Source organism: Melopsittacus undulatus, chromosome 2 (assembly GCF_012275295.1).
Source record: "Melopsittacus undulatus isolate bMelUnd1 chromosome 2, bMelUnd1.mat.Z, whole genome shotgun sequence".
In the NCBI taxonomy this organism is placed as follows: domain Eukaryota; kingdom Metazoa; phylum Chordata; class Aves; order Psittaciformes; family Psittaculidae; genus Melopsittacus; species Melopsittacus undulatus.
In genome coordinates, this window is record NC_047528.1 from 91924715 (window position 1) to 91937493 (window position 12779).

Sequence of the window (12779 nt, forward strand, 5' to 3'; positions counted from 1 at the left end):
TGTTCCCAGAAGACAGGGCTGAAACTTCATGAGCTGCAGAGGATTTTCGTCAGGTGGCAGCAAAGGAGGAGGTATATTTTTAATGTTAAAGATTGGAGGTAGATAGGTGAGCATGGTATCAGTGTGTAATCTGTAGGGTCCAAAGGAAAGACCTATTGAGCTGTATTTCACATTAACTGGAAGGGGACTGGCAAAGAGATCTGACTATTGCTCTCTGATAGTGTCTGATTGAGGAGTAGTAGTGTGGGAAAACGTTGTGGAGCGTATGACAGCTTCTGCCAGTTTGGGTTCAATTATTTCTAATTAGCAAAGGCATTTGTGGTCCAGAATCTTCTTGGCTCCTCCAATAACCACCATTTCTGATCATCATGAAAACAAGTCAGCCTTTTAAAAGATATTATGAAACCTTAAGGATCCTTCTTACATTTTGCTACTGATACAGTCTCAAGAGTTATTGAAGCCCTGGTTTTTGACCCATGAAGCCGGAGAAATTGATAGTTACTTAGTTTGTAGCTTGCATATAGATGTAGGAAGCAGGGGGACACTTCCGCTTGCAGCTGGTCCTTGCTGCCTAGGGTTACTTGCTTGATTGCAGAACTTGAAACACCTTTCATACGTATCTGAAATTCAGAGGAAATAATTTTAAACTCTTTGCAGACTTGGACTGCACTTATCTGCAAGACAAGATTGCTTTTATATGAATGAACAATGTCGTATTTGTGCCATGTTAGAAGCAGACTTTTAGACTATACATCACTTTCTGGGTTTCTGTTGCTAGCAACATCTTGAATATGTTTTATCTGTTAAATAACTCTTCCTGAAAATGGAGGAGGATCTCAATACGGTTCAAATCTGTTTTAAAGTGGCTTGAATGAAGTTCTCACAGTAGATCTTTTTCTTCTTTTTTTTTCCAAGTCTAGCATTGACTCATTTGGTGGTGTTAAAGTGCACTTTCTACTTATCCCCAGAGGAAAGTTAGTATTCTTTTAAGTGAAACTATTTTAAAAGCAGAACACAAGCCTAAAATAAGCCAGTGTTCTCTAGAGTTCTCAGAAGGTGTAGATTTATTTACTGTAGTTAAATCATAATTAGTTCTCAGGGGATAGTGTATCTTTTAAACTGCTTTATTGCCACCATATTGGTTTTCTAAATAATCAGAAACTGCTGCTCTTATATTCTGTAGTATGAGCAAAAATTTGCTGTAAGTAGAAACAAATGTCTAGAATTGCTAGTTGTCACTTACTGAAGATAGTGACGTGCAAAAAATAAGCACTTCAAGAAAATGTAAAGAAATACAAAACATATGTTATCAGAAGGCACCTTAAATAACCTATGGCTATAACTTTTTCCAATGTAATAGATATAGTAATGTTTTACATTACAGTTTTTCAGTTAATCTTTTTTTAATATTCTAATGCTTTTTGGTCAAGAATAAATGTTAACTGAAAATGGATAAATGGTAGTGCAATGTTAACATAAAATATTACCTGATATTTAAGCCTAGATTTTCATGAATGTAGCTTAGTGTTTCAGCTGATAAGCATGGGGTTTTTTTTTTCCTAATTGGCAGGTTAATGTTCGAGTTGCCTGAGGAGATGGGTTTAATAGCTATTGCTGTTCGCCAGACACAAGGGAAAGGTGAGTAAGTTTCCTTCTAGTGCTTATAAATGTGTATTAAATATATAAGATACGACATTTTAATGTCACCTAGCCTTAAAGATACATTGTATTTTTGACAATATAAACTACAGAATAATGTTGTACTCTTCTCTTCCCACTTGAACTGTGGATTCAAACTCAAAATGTAAGTTAATAGAGACCAAAGTAAACATTTTCAGGATGTTTGGTGGCTTTTGCAGAAATGATTTAATAGTCTTCTAGTTTCTGCCAAAAAGTCTCCCCAGCCATGGAAACTGCCGTCACTACATTTAGTGTAATACAAGTCAGGCTTCCAAATCAGAACTCCTTTTTGACTTAGCTGGAACAAGACTGGGTCTTGACTTGCTCTGAGGTAGAGGTTCCTGGAGTCTGCAGGATTTGCCTGAACTGTCATGTCGCTTTCACAGTCTTTCACAAGTTCTGTCCCTTTCCCAGGAGGGTGCTCACACTGATTTAGAGTCAATACTCATTTTATTAGAAGAACCAGCATCCAGCCTAACAAGCTCTTTGGAGCATAGAGCTACTTGAAGGTGTTTACCTGGCTTTTGGTACAGATCTAGCTTGCGTCAAGTTGATTCACACTATAGATGGATTTCTAGCTACGCATAGAGCATCTTCACAAACACTTCTGCAGATAACAAAGCAAGATTCTTTGAAATGTATACGTTGCAAGATACCAGGAAAATCCTGAAAGCCAATCATTTGGGACATTCTAGGAATTTGAGTAGCAGTATACACGTTAAACAACCTGCTGGTTTTTTTGAGGAAAAAGGTTTGCATGTTAACCATTTTTCTTTCAACATTAGTTTTGAAACCCCATTACAGGACTTTTGGTAGATTCTTGGATGGATACTATTATGTCTGTCACTTTTCTAGTTGTCTACACAGTGATTAATACGGTTACCTTTTTTATAAGTATTTTTTTCTTCAGTTGATTTTTTCCCTCTCCCTTCCCAGGTCGTGGTGGAAATGTTTGGCTCAGTCCTGTGGGCTGTGCGCTATCCACTTTGCATGTCACCATTCCTCTACATTCCAGCTTGGGCCAGAGAATTTGTTTTATTCAACACCTGGTGTCCTTGGCAGTAGTAGAGTCAGTTAGATCAATACCAGGATATGAGGTATGTCATTCTAATTTATCTCAAAATTCCTGTTTCCATTTTCATTAAATTCATATTTTAACTATGTCTTAAGTGTAGAGTGACTGAATTCATAATATAGTTTTTCAGCACTAATATAGTGGTAAACTTAGCCTTCATACATGCTTTATTATTTATGTGTTTTAGGAAATCTAGTATATATATGATGAATACTGTCTTTTACTGAGCTGATTAAGTATACTGCACTCATTTCATTCAGTCTTATGAAACTTAAGACTCAGTATTCAGCAGTAAAGAAAATGCCAATGTTGTTTGTCGAACAATTGAGTTAATTTGTTTTGATTTTGAAGGAGTTGGGGAAGAAGGAGAAAGGGAAAATGGATAAAACTGACAAATCCTTTTCTATTATTTTTGGTTGGTGCTGTTTCAGTGGTCACTTTATCCCTTTTAAAGGATTTTTCCAACCCTTGTTTAAGGTTGAAAACTGATTTCTAAAGCAAGAACTTAGGAGTATTGCTCTCAAGAGGGAATCAAGTGTCCTGTCATCAGTATTAAAATGAAGAACCAGTCTTCTTCATCACCTCATATATCTCCTTTTTTATGTTACCATTTCCTAATATTTGCTAACTATAAAACTTTGGTATTTTACAGAAGTAGTTAACTAAAGCATATGTTTCCTATATTACAGAAAATCAATGACTTATACACATTTACACATGAACTTTATTATAGTGGCACCCAGTAGCTTTGCTGTAGTTTAGAGTCTGTCAGCCTTCCTATTAAAACCTTCTAACTTCAGTGCTTCATAACTTGACTATAAAAACAAAATGCTTCAGGCAAAAATTTGCAATATAAAATATTTGGCTACAGTGAATAATTTAACCATTTAAAAATAGAAGGGCAAGATTTAGTTTTATAAAATACGACTCTGACTGGGGAAGGAGTTAATTTATGAACGGAGGTGATTTTGCTTCTGAACACCTACCCTGGTATACTATGGCATTTTTTGTTTTATTCCATTCAAGAGAGAAAGGGTTAGAGGTTTAGACTGAAGTACTATATATTAGTATAAAAATAATGTGTACCAATAAAACATGTACTGTACATAGCAAATGTACAATACATAGCTCACTTTGAGCAAGACTAACCTACTGAATATCTTTGATAGTACATCTGCCCTAGACAGTGAGTGAAACCAGTGCTAAGGGTCTGGACTCAAACATGTTAAAACAAGGAAATGCAAAGATTTATTGGGAATTCAATGCTTAAATTTTCCCTTTTGACTTAGGTAATGCAGGGCTTTTCTTTATGTCACATAACCACCCATACCATGCAAACTACAGTAGCTGCAAACAATGGGCTTGCATTCTGTCTCCAAATTTCCATGCCTTCGTGGGTGCATGTCAGAATCTTAATAATATTTTAGCACAGTAAAGTTGTTTGCTAAGCTCAAAGTCCATTTCAGGATTTCTATTAAAAATACTGAAACACCTGTGTCTCAGTCATCATTTTTAGGTTTGCCACAAGTGTTGTCTGTACTAAACAGGCAGAAACTGAGGCCTTTGTTCTGGTTGTAACCACTCAGTTGGGTTTCACTGTCAAATGTTAGTGCTGCAAATGCAAATAGGCTTTCTATCAAGAGAATGCTTTGCTTTCCCATTCTGAGAATAGCAGACATCTCTCTCTAGTAAGTAAAGATAATAATGTGCTCCATTTCCAATATATTTTGTGACACCCATTGTTTCTTTGACACATGGATAGTCGTGCAGTACCTTGTAATTCCAAGCAATCTCCGCTTTGTGTTTTACACCGGGAGAATATCCAGTTGTTGCTTGTTGTCACTTCAGTTGCAGAGCTAGTGTCTGGTTTTCTTACAGGTGTATGTTTTCCTTAAGTAAGACCTACTGAATAGTCCTTCAGAAGATTTCTTAACACTGATAATACCGTTTAACTATGTCATACTTTGCATGTCTCAAGAGTCTTCTATAAATCTTTTCCCACTGCGAAGTCATTTTCCATAATGAATATGAATTGGTGATACTCTCTCTTAGAATGCTTTGATAGCAAAATCAGGTAGTATTTCCTGTCAATGTATGTGTAATGGACTCCCCTCTGGCCTTTTAAATCTGTCAGGAAAGTAGACATGGGCCCAGGTGCAGTTTTCACACATCCTGTAAAGGGATTTCATAATCTACAATAGGAGGGAATGCAGCTCTTGTAGTCCTGGAGCACCTCCCATAATTTGCCCCTGGGGATACAGTCATATGCAGTTTTTCAAACTGCAGGAAGCACATTTGCTTTCTTTTTGTATTTAAGTAGCCAGTGCAAAGTTCAGTTCAGTTCTGTGGTTTCAACAAAACCTTCTCTATTGCACTGGAATGGTGTCACGCAGCAGTTTGTGTTTCCAGCTCCAGGGTGTTGCTTGAGCATAGCTGCTGAAAGCGTGAATATGGTTAGGACATTACTGAAGTATTTACATAGTTGTGAACTGGAATTTCTCCTTTCTGAAATTCAGGATGTTACTATCTCCTTGTCTGGTTTCTGCAAGGATTCTCAAATACCATGTTGATGTTATTGTGGTCTTACCCTGGTTGTTTGTCAGCAGTGAGCCATAGTGGCTGCCAGAGTTTGCATCCTTCTTGAACAGATATTGAAGGAAATGAACTCTATAAAACCTCACAATTTTGAGACTTAAAATCTCTGGTATCCTTAGAGCCCCTTTTGGTTGCTCTAAGCCTTTTTTTTGTTTGTTTTCAAGAAACAGATACTTTTATCTGACAGCTGAAAACCTCCTTAGTAAACCATGTAACCATGTTAGTGTGACTTTTTCAGTAACATCTGTGAAACACTTAAATAGGTACTCATTAGGAAGAGCAGTTGGCAGTATCACATTTGGTGTGACAAAGAAGTGCAGAAATTATAGAATCTGGAGTGATGAATGATCTGTGTTCTTATAATCAGTATCGGAGGGCAAAGTGTTCTTAAATGTATATTTTTTGTTTCTTTAGGATATTGATCTGCGAGTAAAATGGCCAAATGATATCTACTACAGCGATCTTATTAAGCTTGGTGGAGTTCTGGTAAACTCTACACTTATTGAAACAACATTTCATATACTTATTGGTAAATGCCTATTTTCAAACTCTTCTTTGCTGTTTTGTTTTTTTTTTTCTTTTTTTCTGAAGAAATTTCTGATTAATGTCTTTATGAGTTCAAACAATAAGGACAAGAACATATAATGACAGCAGACATAAGGAAGTAAAGAACAGTTCTAAATCAAAAGGAAGCACAAAAAATAAATGTTTTTCATTCTTCTTAATTCTGTATGCATTGCAAGAAAAACATAAATGCAGACATCTGGGCTGATGTAGTGAAGTTCAGAGAAAGAGCATTTCAAGAAATAGAGAAAATGTCCTCCTTGGTCTATTGCAAAACTAGAATATTGAATGCTGAAAAACATATCCATTTTTATCAATTTTCTTTCTTTTTTTTTCTTTTGCAACATGACAAATAAAGAACATGCCTTTTAAATCAGGAGAAAAAGAGCTACTTATAGATAATGCTTTCACAGAATCACAGAATCCCAAGGGTTGGAAGGGACCTCAAAAGATCATCTAGTCCAACCCCCCTGCAAGAGCAGGGTAACCTAGAGTACATCACACAGGAACTTGTCCAGGCGGGCCTTGAATATCTCCAACATTAATTCATAACTTGTTCCTGTTGATACCTTTCTAGAAACTGGAATATTGCTAGTGAAGCAACAGTGAAGTAATGATTCCATTAATTAACCACTTTCTTTAGTTCTCTCTAAAAGTATTTGGGAAGGCTGGGTCAGAAAGCAGAGCGACAATCTTTTAGTGCATTGTAAGACAAACAGTCTACCTGGATAGCTGGTTCCAAAAAGGTAGCACAAACATTTTCAGAAAGACTGTACCTGTATTTTCCAGCAAGACCCAGTGCTGTAACAGGGGAAAACATTTAGGTGCACAAATAAGTATCAAGATATTTTTATCATTTCAAGTCTGATAATCATCCTGCTATTTGTTAAGGAATTTTTTCCCCTAACCAGCAGCAGCACAAATCTCTCAGACAAGCTTAGAAACCTGCCAGCAAAGCTCTAAGTTCTGGTTCCAAAAACAATTCTCTCTGCTATGTTTAAAAAATTAAATGAAAGTTCCCTAGCAAGTCATAAAGGTTAAAGAAGATGATAATATTCGGTTTGTAGCACAGGAGATAAGTAAAATATCTTGCAAAGAGAGTGTGGCCATGATACCTCCTTCTATGGAACATACATGCCCAGCCATTAAATTTTCAGTTCAATTTTTATATCCTCAGTCTGTAAATAATGTACATGTACAGACTGGAAGTCGCACTGTGACACTTAAAAAGTCTCTCTGTGCCCCATCAACCATTTACTACTTCCAGAAGTTTTTCCAGAGCCTGTTCTGGTTAACAAAAGAAAAGCAAAAATGGCTCCAAAAATAGTTCATCTTTTCAGATATCTCCTTGCACAATACATATGTGTTTTACCTTGTGTTTCTTACCCTAAACACCAAACATTCAAATTCAGGAAACTTTCTGTATGCATTCCCTATGATGTCCATAGGAGTCATCTTGGTGGTGATAGGTCTGAGTATATACAAAGATGTACATTTTCATCAATATTCTTTCACCTGAAAGTTTCTAATATTGAAACTTATTTTCCACTTCAAGTCAAGGATCTTTATATCATTTCAGTGATGTATGACACTGAGAGTAGTAGAAGTGACTCATAAGTTCCTGTATTAGTAGTTGCAATGAGATCAAACTTTCACAGCAGGAAAGGTAAGCCAGATGCATCATCCCCTTTCTACAGCCATGCAGATTCCTTACCTAGACATCACTCTTGACATGACACTCATGAAGAGTATCTCATATAATGAAAAGCAAAGATCATCTATATGGCTTCACTGCTCTGAGAAGTACCTCAAGAGAATAAGGTAAAAGACAAACCTGCCTTTTCACTTGTGCCATGTGTTCAAGGCTTCATAGATGACACAGTTCATGTTCATACTTTTAAACATGGTGGGTTTTTTTTAAATGGATCCTTTGTTTTGTTTTGGGTTTTGTTTGGTGGGTTGATTTTGGTTTTTTTAAGAACTTAGTTGTTTCAGGCCTTTTGGAAGAAGAGTTCTGCAGGAGAATATACTGTGTTAATGGAAGGGCCAGACTCAGAACAGTCATCAGTAGCCAAACACAAGTGGAATGCAAGGGACAGCCAATGTGCTTGACCTGCAAGAGCTCTGTCTGCCTGTATGCAGCTAAGGCATATCCAAACAGTGAACAGCTGCTGAAGGGAGAGCTAGCTCTAGAACTGGAAGATGTGTTAGCCACATCAGCACACTGCAAGATCAGTGCTAAATGTTTCTTTTTCAGTCTTCTCACAGTCTTCTCTTTCTCAGTCTCACATGGGCAGAGATGCCCTAAGAGTCCTGAGCAACTGATATTTTTTCAAATTAACTGGCTAAATTTTTGCCGTGGTCTTTATTCCCAGATGCTTCTGCCTCAGCTGAGCTCATCATCTCAATGTCTTTCATGTCTGCTTCAATTTTTGGATTGCTAACTAGTGATCTTCATATATACAAGACTGAGTGCCCTGAGCCTGCAGATGGACTTCAAAGCCCCATTATGCACTATGGCAGTACCAGTCACAGCTTGGTGACCACGGTCACTCTCTCTTCACTTGTACTGTATCTGAGTGTAAACAGCTGAGTTGTTTTTTGCTGGCATGACATATTTTATCTTCCAGTTCATTTTTCTTTCTTTGTGTCTTTACAATAATACAATTCACCTCATTTCCATAGGATCAATGATGCTGGTATCACTGTGACATTCTTTGCGTGCATTCTTCAGCTAGTTAAAAGTCAAAAAACCCTTTTCACTGAAGAGATCCTTCTAGATTAGTCTCATAAATAGCAAAGTTACAGAACTGTGCCTCTGGACCTCCTTGCAGATGGAAGTGTATCTTGTTTAAGCCTGATTGACAGAGAGGAGTTTTATCCCAAATGTGTGAGGAAAGAAAAATCCAAATTATTAGGAGAAAAAAATAAACAGGTAATACACTATATTTCTTTACATCCCTCAAAGCCTGTTTCAGCAGGCTGCAAAAAAGGCCCCAAGAGCCATATTTAAATAAAAAGGCTTTCTGCCAACATTATTGTAGCTGGAGAAATTCAGTGAGAGACTTAAGGCTTCTAAAGGATATGCTGTGATGATAGATTAAGCAAACTGGAGTCTTACATAGCAAAGTTCGATCTTCTGAGCTTTTCAGAACAAGCCAAACAAGGCTTATCAGCAGAGTAAAAAGGCTTAATTTTCAGAAAATGCAATCAGCTGACTGTAGTAAGCAGAAAGGTCTCTTAATTAAATTTTAGAATGAAAGATAAAACTCTGTCTTAGAGCATGATCAATGATTTACTCTCGATTAGCTAATGACCTGTCAGGTTACAGGGAGTAGAAACATTTCTCACTTTGATGTTATTGTAACCAGTGTGCAAATTACCACTTACCATCTTCCTAATCCTCATTGGTAGGATGGTTGTTGAAAGACTGCACTGGATTTGCTTCTACAATTCTGACGAGGCATTTTAAGGGCAAAGTAAAATCTGGATTTCCCAGTAGCGAAATTTAAAGGTGTAAAAGACTGAAGAAAAAGAGCTACTGGGAGCATCCTTAGAGACAATTGTATCAAGTAGTTGAATAAAGTACTGTCTTTCTGGTAGTAACAAAGTACTAGTATTTACAGATTCTGTCTTCTTTTGGTTTGTTTTCTTCAGGCTTTGGATTTAACGTGAATAACAGCAACCCTACCATATGCATCAATGATCTCATCACAAAATTTAATAAGGATGAAGGGAAAAATCTGAAGCCTTTAACTGCAGACTGTCTTATTGCAAGAACTGTAACTGTGCTAGAGAGGCTTATAGATATTTTTCAGGAGAAAGGGCCCAACGGAGTTCTTCCCTGTTACTACAAGTACTGGGTACACAGGTAAATATAATGTTCTTTTTTAACATTCTGCTAAGGAAGTTGGAAAGAACTCATGGGTATCTTGTCTTTTTCTTCTTTTTTCACCAGATTGCCTTCAATACTAATGATTAGTAGTTAAAATATACTCCCAAGTAGGATTTCCCCTTTTTTAAGGGAGAATAAAAATAGCACATTGTAAAATCAATTGGCTAGCACAAGTTAAAAAACTATTCTAGGTATTTTGCTCATATCAACTCAAAACAAAGGGAATTGGAAATGATTTGTTAAGCTAGTGGTGAACTGCTGTACTCATGTATTTTATTTAAAGAAAAAATAGGCTCTTAGATTTACTCCAACTCTGTTAATTCCACGGAAAGAAATCAAGCAGATAGAAAATGCTGCTGAAAATCATTCTTTGTAAAAACCAGTGGAGTGGGAAATGAAAACATTCTGCTAGACATTAGTCCTCTAAACTATTTCTAATTGTTTGTGCAGTGTCCATCAATTAATCTCTAACCATCTGGTTCTCTTATTTGCAGTGGTAAGAAAGTCCGTCTCCACAGTGAGGAGGGCCCGATTGCGTGGATAGTTGGGATAGATGATTATGGATTCCTTCAAGTTCATGAAGAAGGCAAGGGTGTAGAGTCTGTGCACCCCGATGGCAACTCTTTTGACATGCTGAGAAACCTCATAGTCCCAAAGCATTAATAGCCCTCTGAGCTCCCAGTGCAAAGGGAGGCTTTTTTTTTTGTATTTGCCACCAAGCAGCTAAACTTAAAGGTGGGAAGGGTAGTTAATAGCTTGGGTTTTTTTCCTTCTGATTTTCTGATATCTTTGTTCTTTGGCATGGAAACTTCAACAGTTAAGAAGAGCTAATTATCTCATTGCTGAAGGCCTTTATTCTTTTGAAACACATCTATGTTGCCATTCTTTGTAAGCATCTATTCTTTAAAAGGAGCCTCATCGCAAAGGAATACAGACCTTTCTTTTCATTTACACTCTGTATTTGAGAAACTGAAGTGTCTAAATATTTCTTTTTTGTGTCTCTGTGGTTTTATTGTACTTTAGCACAATACAATACAATCTTTACATTTTTACTATATTTTTTAAACTAAGTTCTGGTTTATGCGTTGCCTGCCTTGGAAACAGCTAGGAGAGCTCATCATATATTTCTAAATTACCGGGATTAACACTGTGTTCAGCTTCAGGTCTAAGTGTAAAGTCTTGCTGATTTGATTCATCTCCATGTGGGCCTGCACAGCATTTTACCATCCTGTGCTTTGATCTCAGGTCTGCAACTCTCTCATGGCTGCCTTGAGTTTTTGGGGTTTTTCATCAGCACTTAAGAACTGTGTGTGGTTATCCAAATTATTTGTATTTTGCTTTTCTTAGTCAATTTGATTTAAATAGATGATCTCATATGTCCTTCGAATCAAGTCTTCCAAGAGGCCTTACCCCCCTTAAGAATAGCCCACTGGAGTATTGTATCACCTAGTTGCAACCTTCTTATCTGGTTATTGTAGAATCCCATGTCAGGAAAGAGAAGTTTAGAATTTAATTAACTCAGTAGTTTCAAATTTAATAATGATTCTGTTCTAATAGCAATGAAGTTAAGCTAATAAATAAAAAAAAATACTCAGCTCTTAAAATGCCTGCCATAAACAACTACTACAGTAGAGATAAAGAGAAAACCTACAGTTAATCTGTGCCCAGTTATCTTCCATTGTTTCTTTTGTCACCCTCTTTCCCAAGGCAGAGCATCTGGTTTTGCTGCTAATCATTAAAAGCAAAGGTTTAACACCTGCTGACCTGAAAGCAGCTCACTTTGGGGCCGGCTACACAGTTACAGGTTAGGTGTAACAGCTTGGCCATGACTGGAAGGCATCGTGAAGCAGGCATGTGGGAGCTTCTGCATGATGGCAGCTTGTCGTTTTTTTCTCCCAGGCAAGGTGAATTTACCCCAGGAGGCTTGGCCACCACAGCACTTCAAACAGCTCTCTGCAAATGAAAAGTTTGGCATAGGTGTGATGTGGCCAGCCTCATTTCCTCAAGTAGGCAGCATTGCTTATTATGTTACTTTGTCCCTACTGAAGGTGGATCAGCCAAATTGGTTTCCACAAAGGACTTCTGTCTGCTAGCCAGAAATGGGGTTTTTAGGTTAAAGTTCACCTCATAAACGATCTGAACATGTTAGTAGATTGTTTCAGTTACAAAGTCAAGAAAAGTTGTAAAACAAGGAAACTAGTCTGTAACGGTAATTTAGAGAAATCCTCACATATTAGGGCTTAGGTGGCTTGGCAGCAAGTGCTGGAAATTAAGTTGTCCCTATTACATTTAGAATGTTACGCTCCATATCACAGGAGATTTGTCTGTATGCTGGGTTGTCCGTACCCTGCTGTTTTGTTTCCTTTCATGATCCTTATCATATGAGACAGCACACCAATATTTCATAGAACTGGACAGTGGAGTGCAAACAGCTGTTAATGGGCATAGCTGAAATGATACACGTGGAAACCAGTTTTCAGTTTTTCCCACCAGATGATTTCAAATCTGCTTTGGGCTGTTAATTTTTGGCAGCTATATTTCAGAATTAAATATTGATGCATATTATAATAAAATAAAAGTTGAGTTTGGTTAATAAAGTTTAAATAAAATGGAGAAATCATGTATATATACATATATAAAAAGGGGGGTCGGTGTGCACACTTACACCTTCCTTGTGCATCTTCACTTCTTTCCTGCTTTTCTTTCAAGCAGTATATAAGCAGCATGCTGCTGCAGGTTGCTGTGGAAAGCATAGCCCTGGTACTGTTTTACCAACCACAGAACTTTACAAAATTTTAGATCCATACCTCAATCCAATAGGTGTAGCTAAACCACTGTATCTGTTTCAGTACTGCAGGGTGTGCCTGAATGAAGCACCTTTAAGTTTGCTCATGTTCCAGATAGACTGATGGGTGCCTGTAGAGATATCTTTGAATAACCAGGTCAGGCACCAGGTTTCAATGTATGACC

The 12779-nt window shown here is 37.2% G+C and overlaps 1 protein-coding gene across 3 annotated transcripts in view; it reads left to right on the forward strand.

The window, feature by feature from the left end:
• The window catches only part of HLCS (holocarboxylase synthetase), a 120313-nt gene extending 109447 nt beyond the window's left edge, over positions 1-10866 (forward strand). For all 3 annotated transcript variants that reach the window (XM_005151676.4, XM_031051222.2, XM_031051223.2), the window contains 5 exons: positions 1571-1638; positions 2617-2777; positions 5765-5879; positions 9572-9785; positions 10304-10866. In XM_005151676.4, the coding sequence (XP_005151733.3) occupies positions 1571-1638; positions 2617-2777; positions 5765-5879; positions 9572-9785; positions 10304-10472 (727 nt within the window). In that variant the 3' untranslated portion in view covers positions 10473-10866. The remainder of the gene's footprint in view (positions 1-1570; positions 1639-2616; positions 2778-5764; positions 5880-9571; positions 9786-10303) is intronic.
• Positions 10867-12779: the final 1913 nt, after the last annotated feature.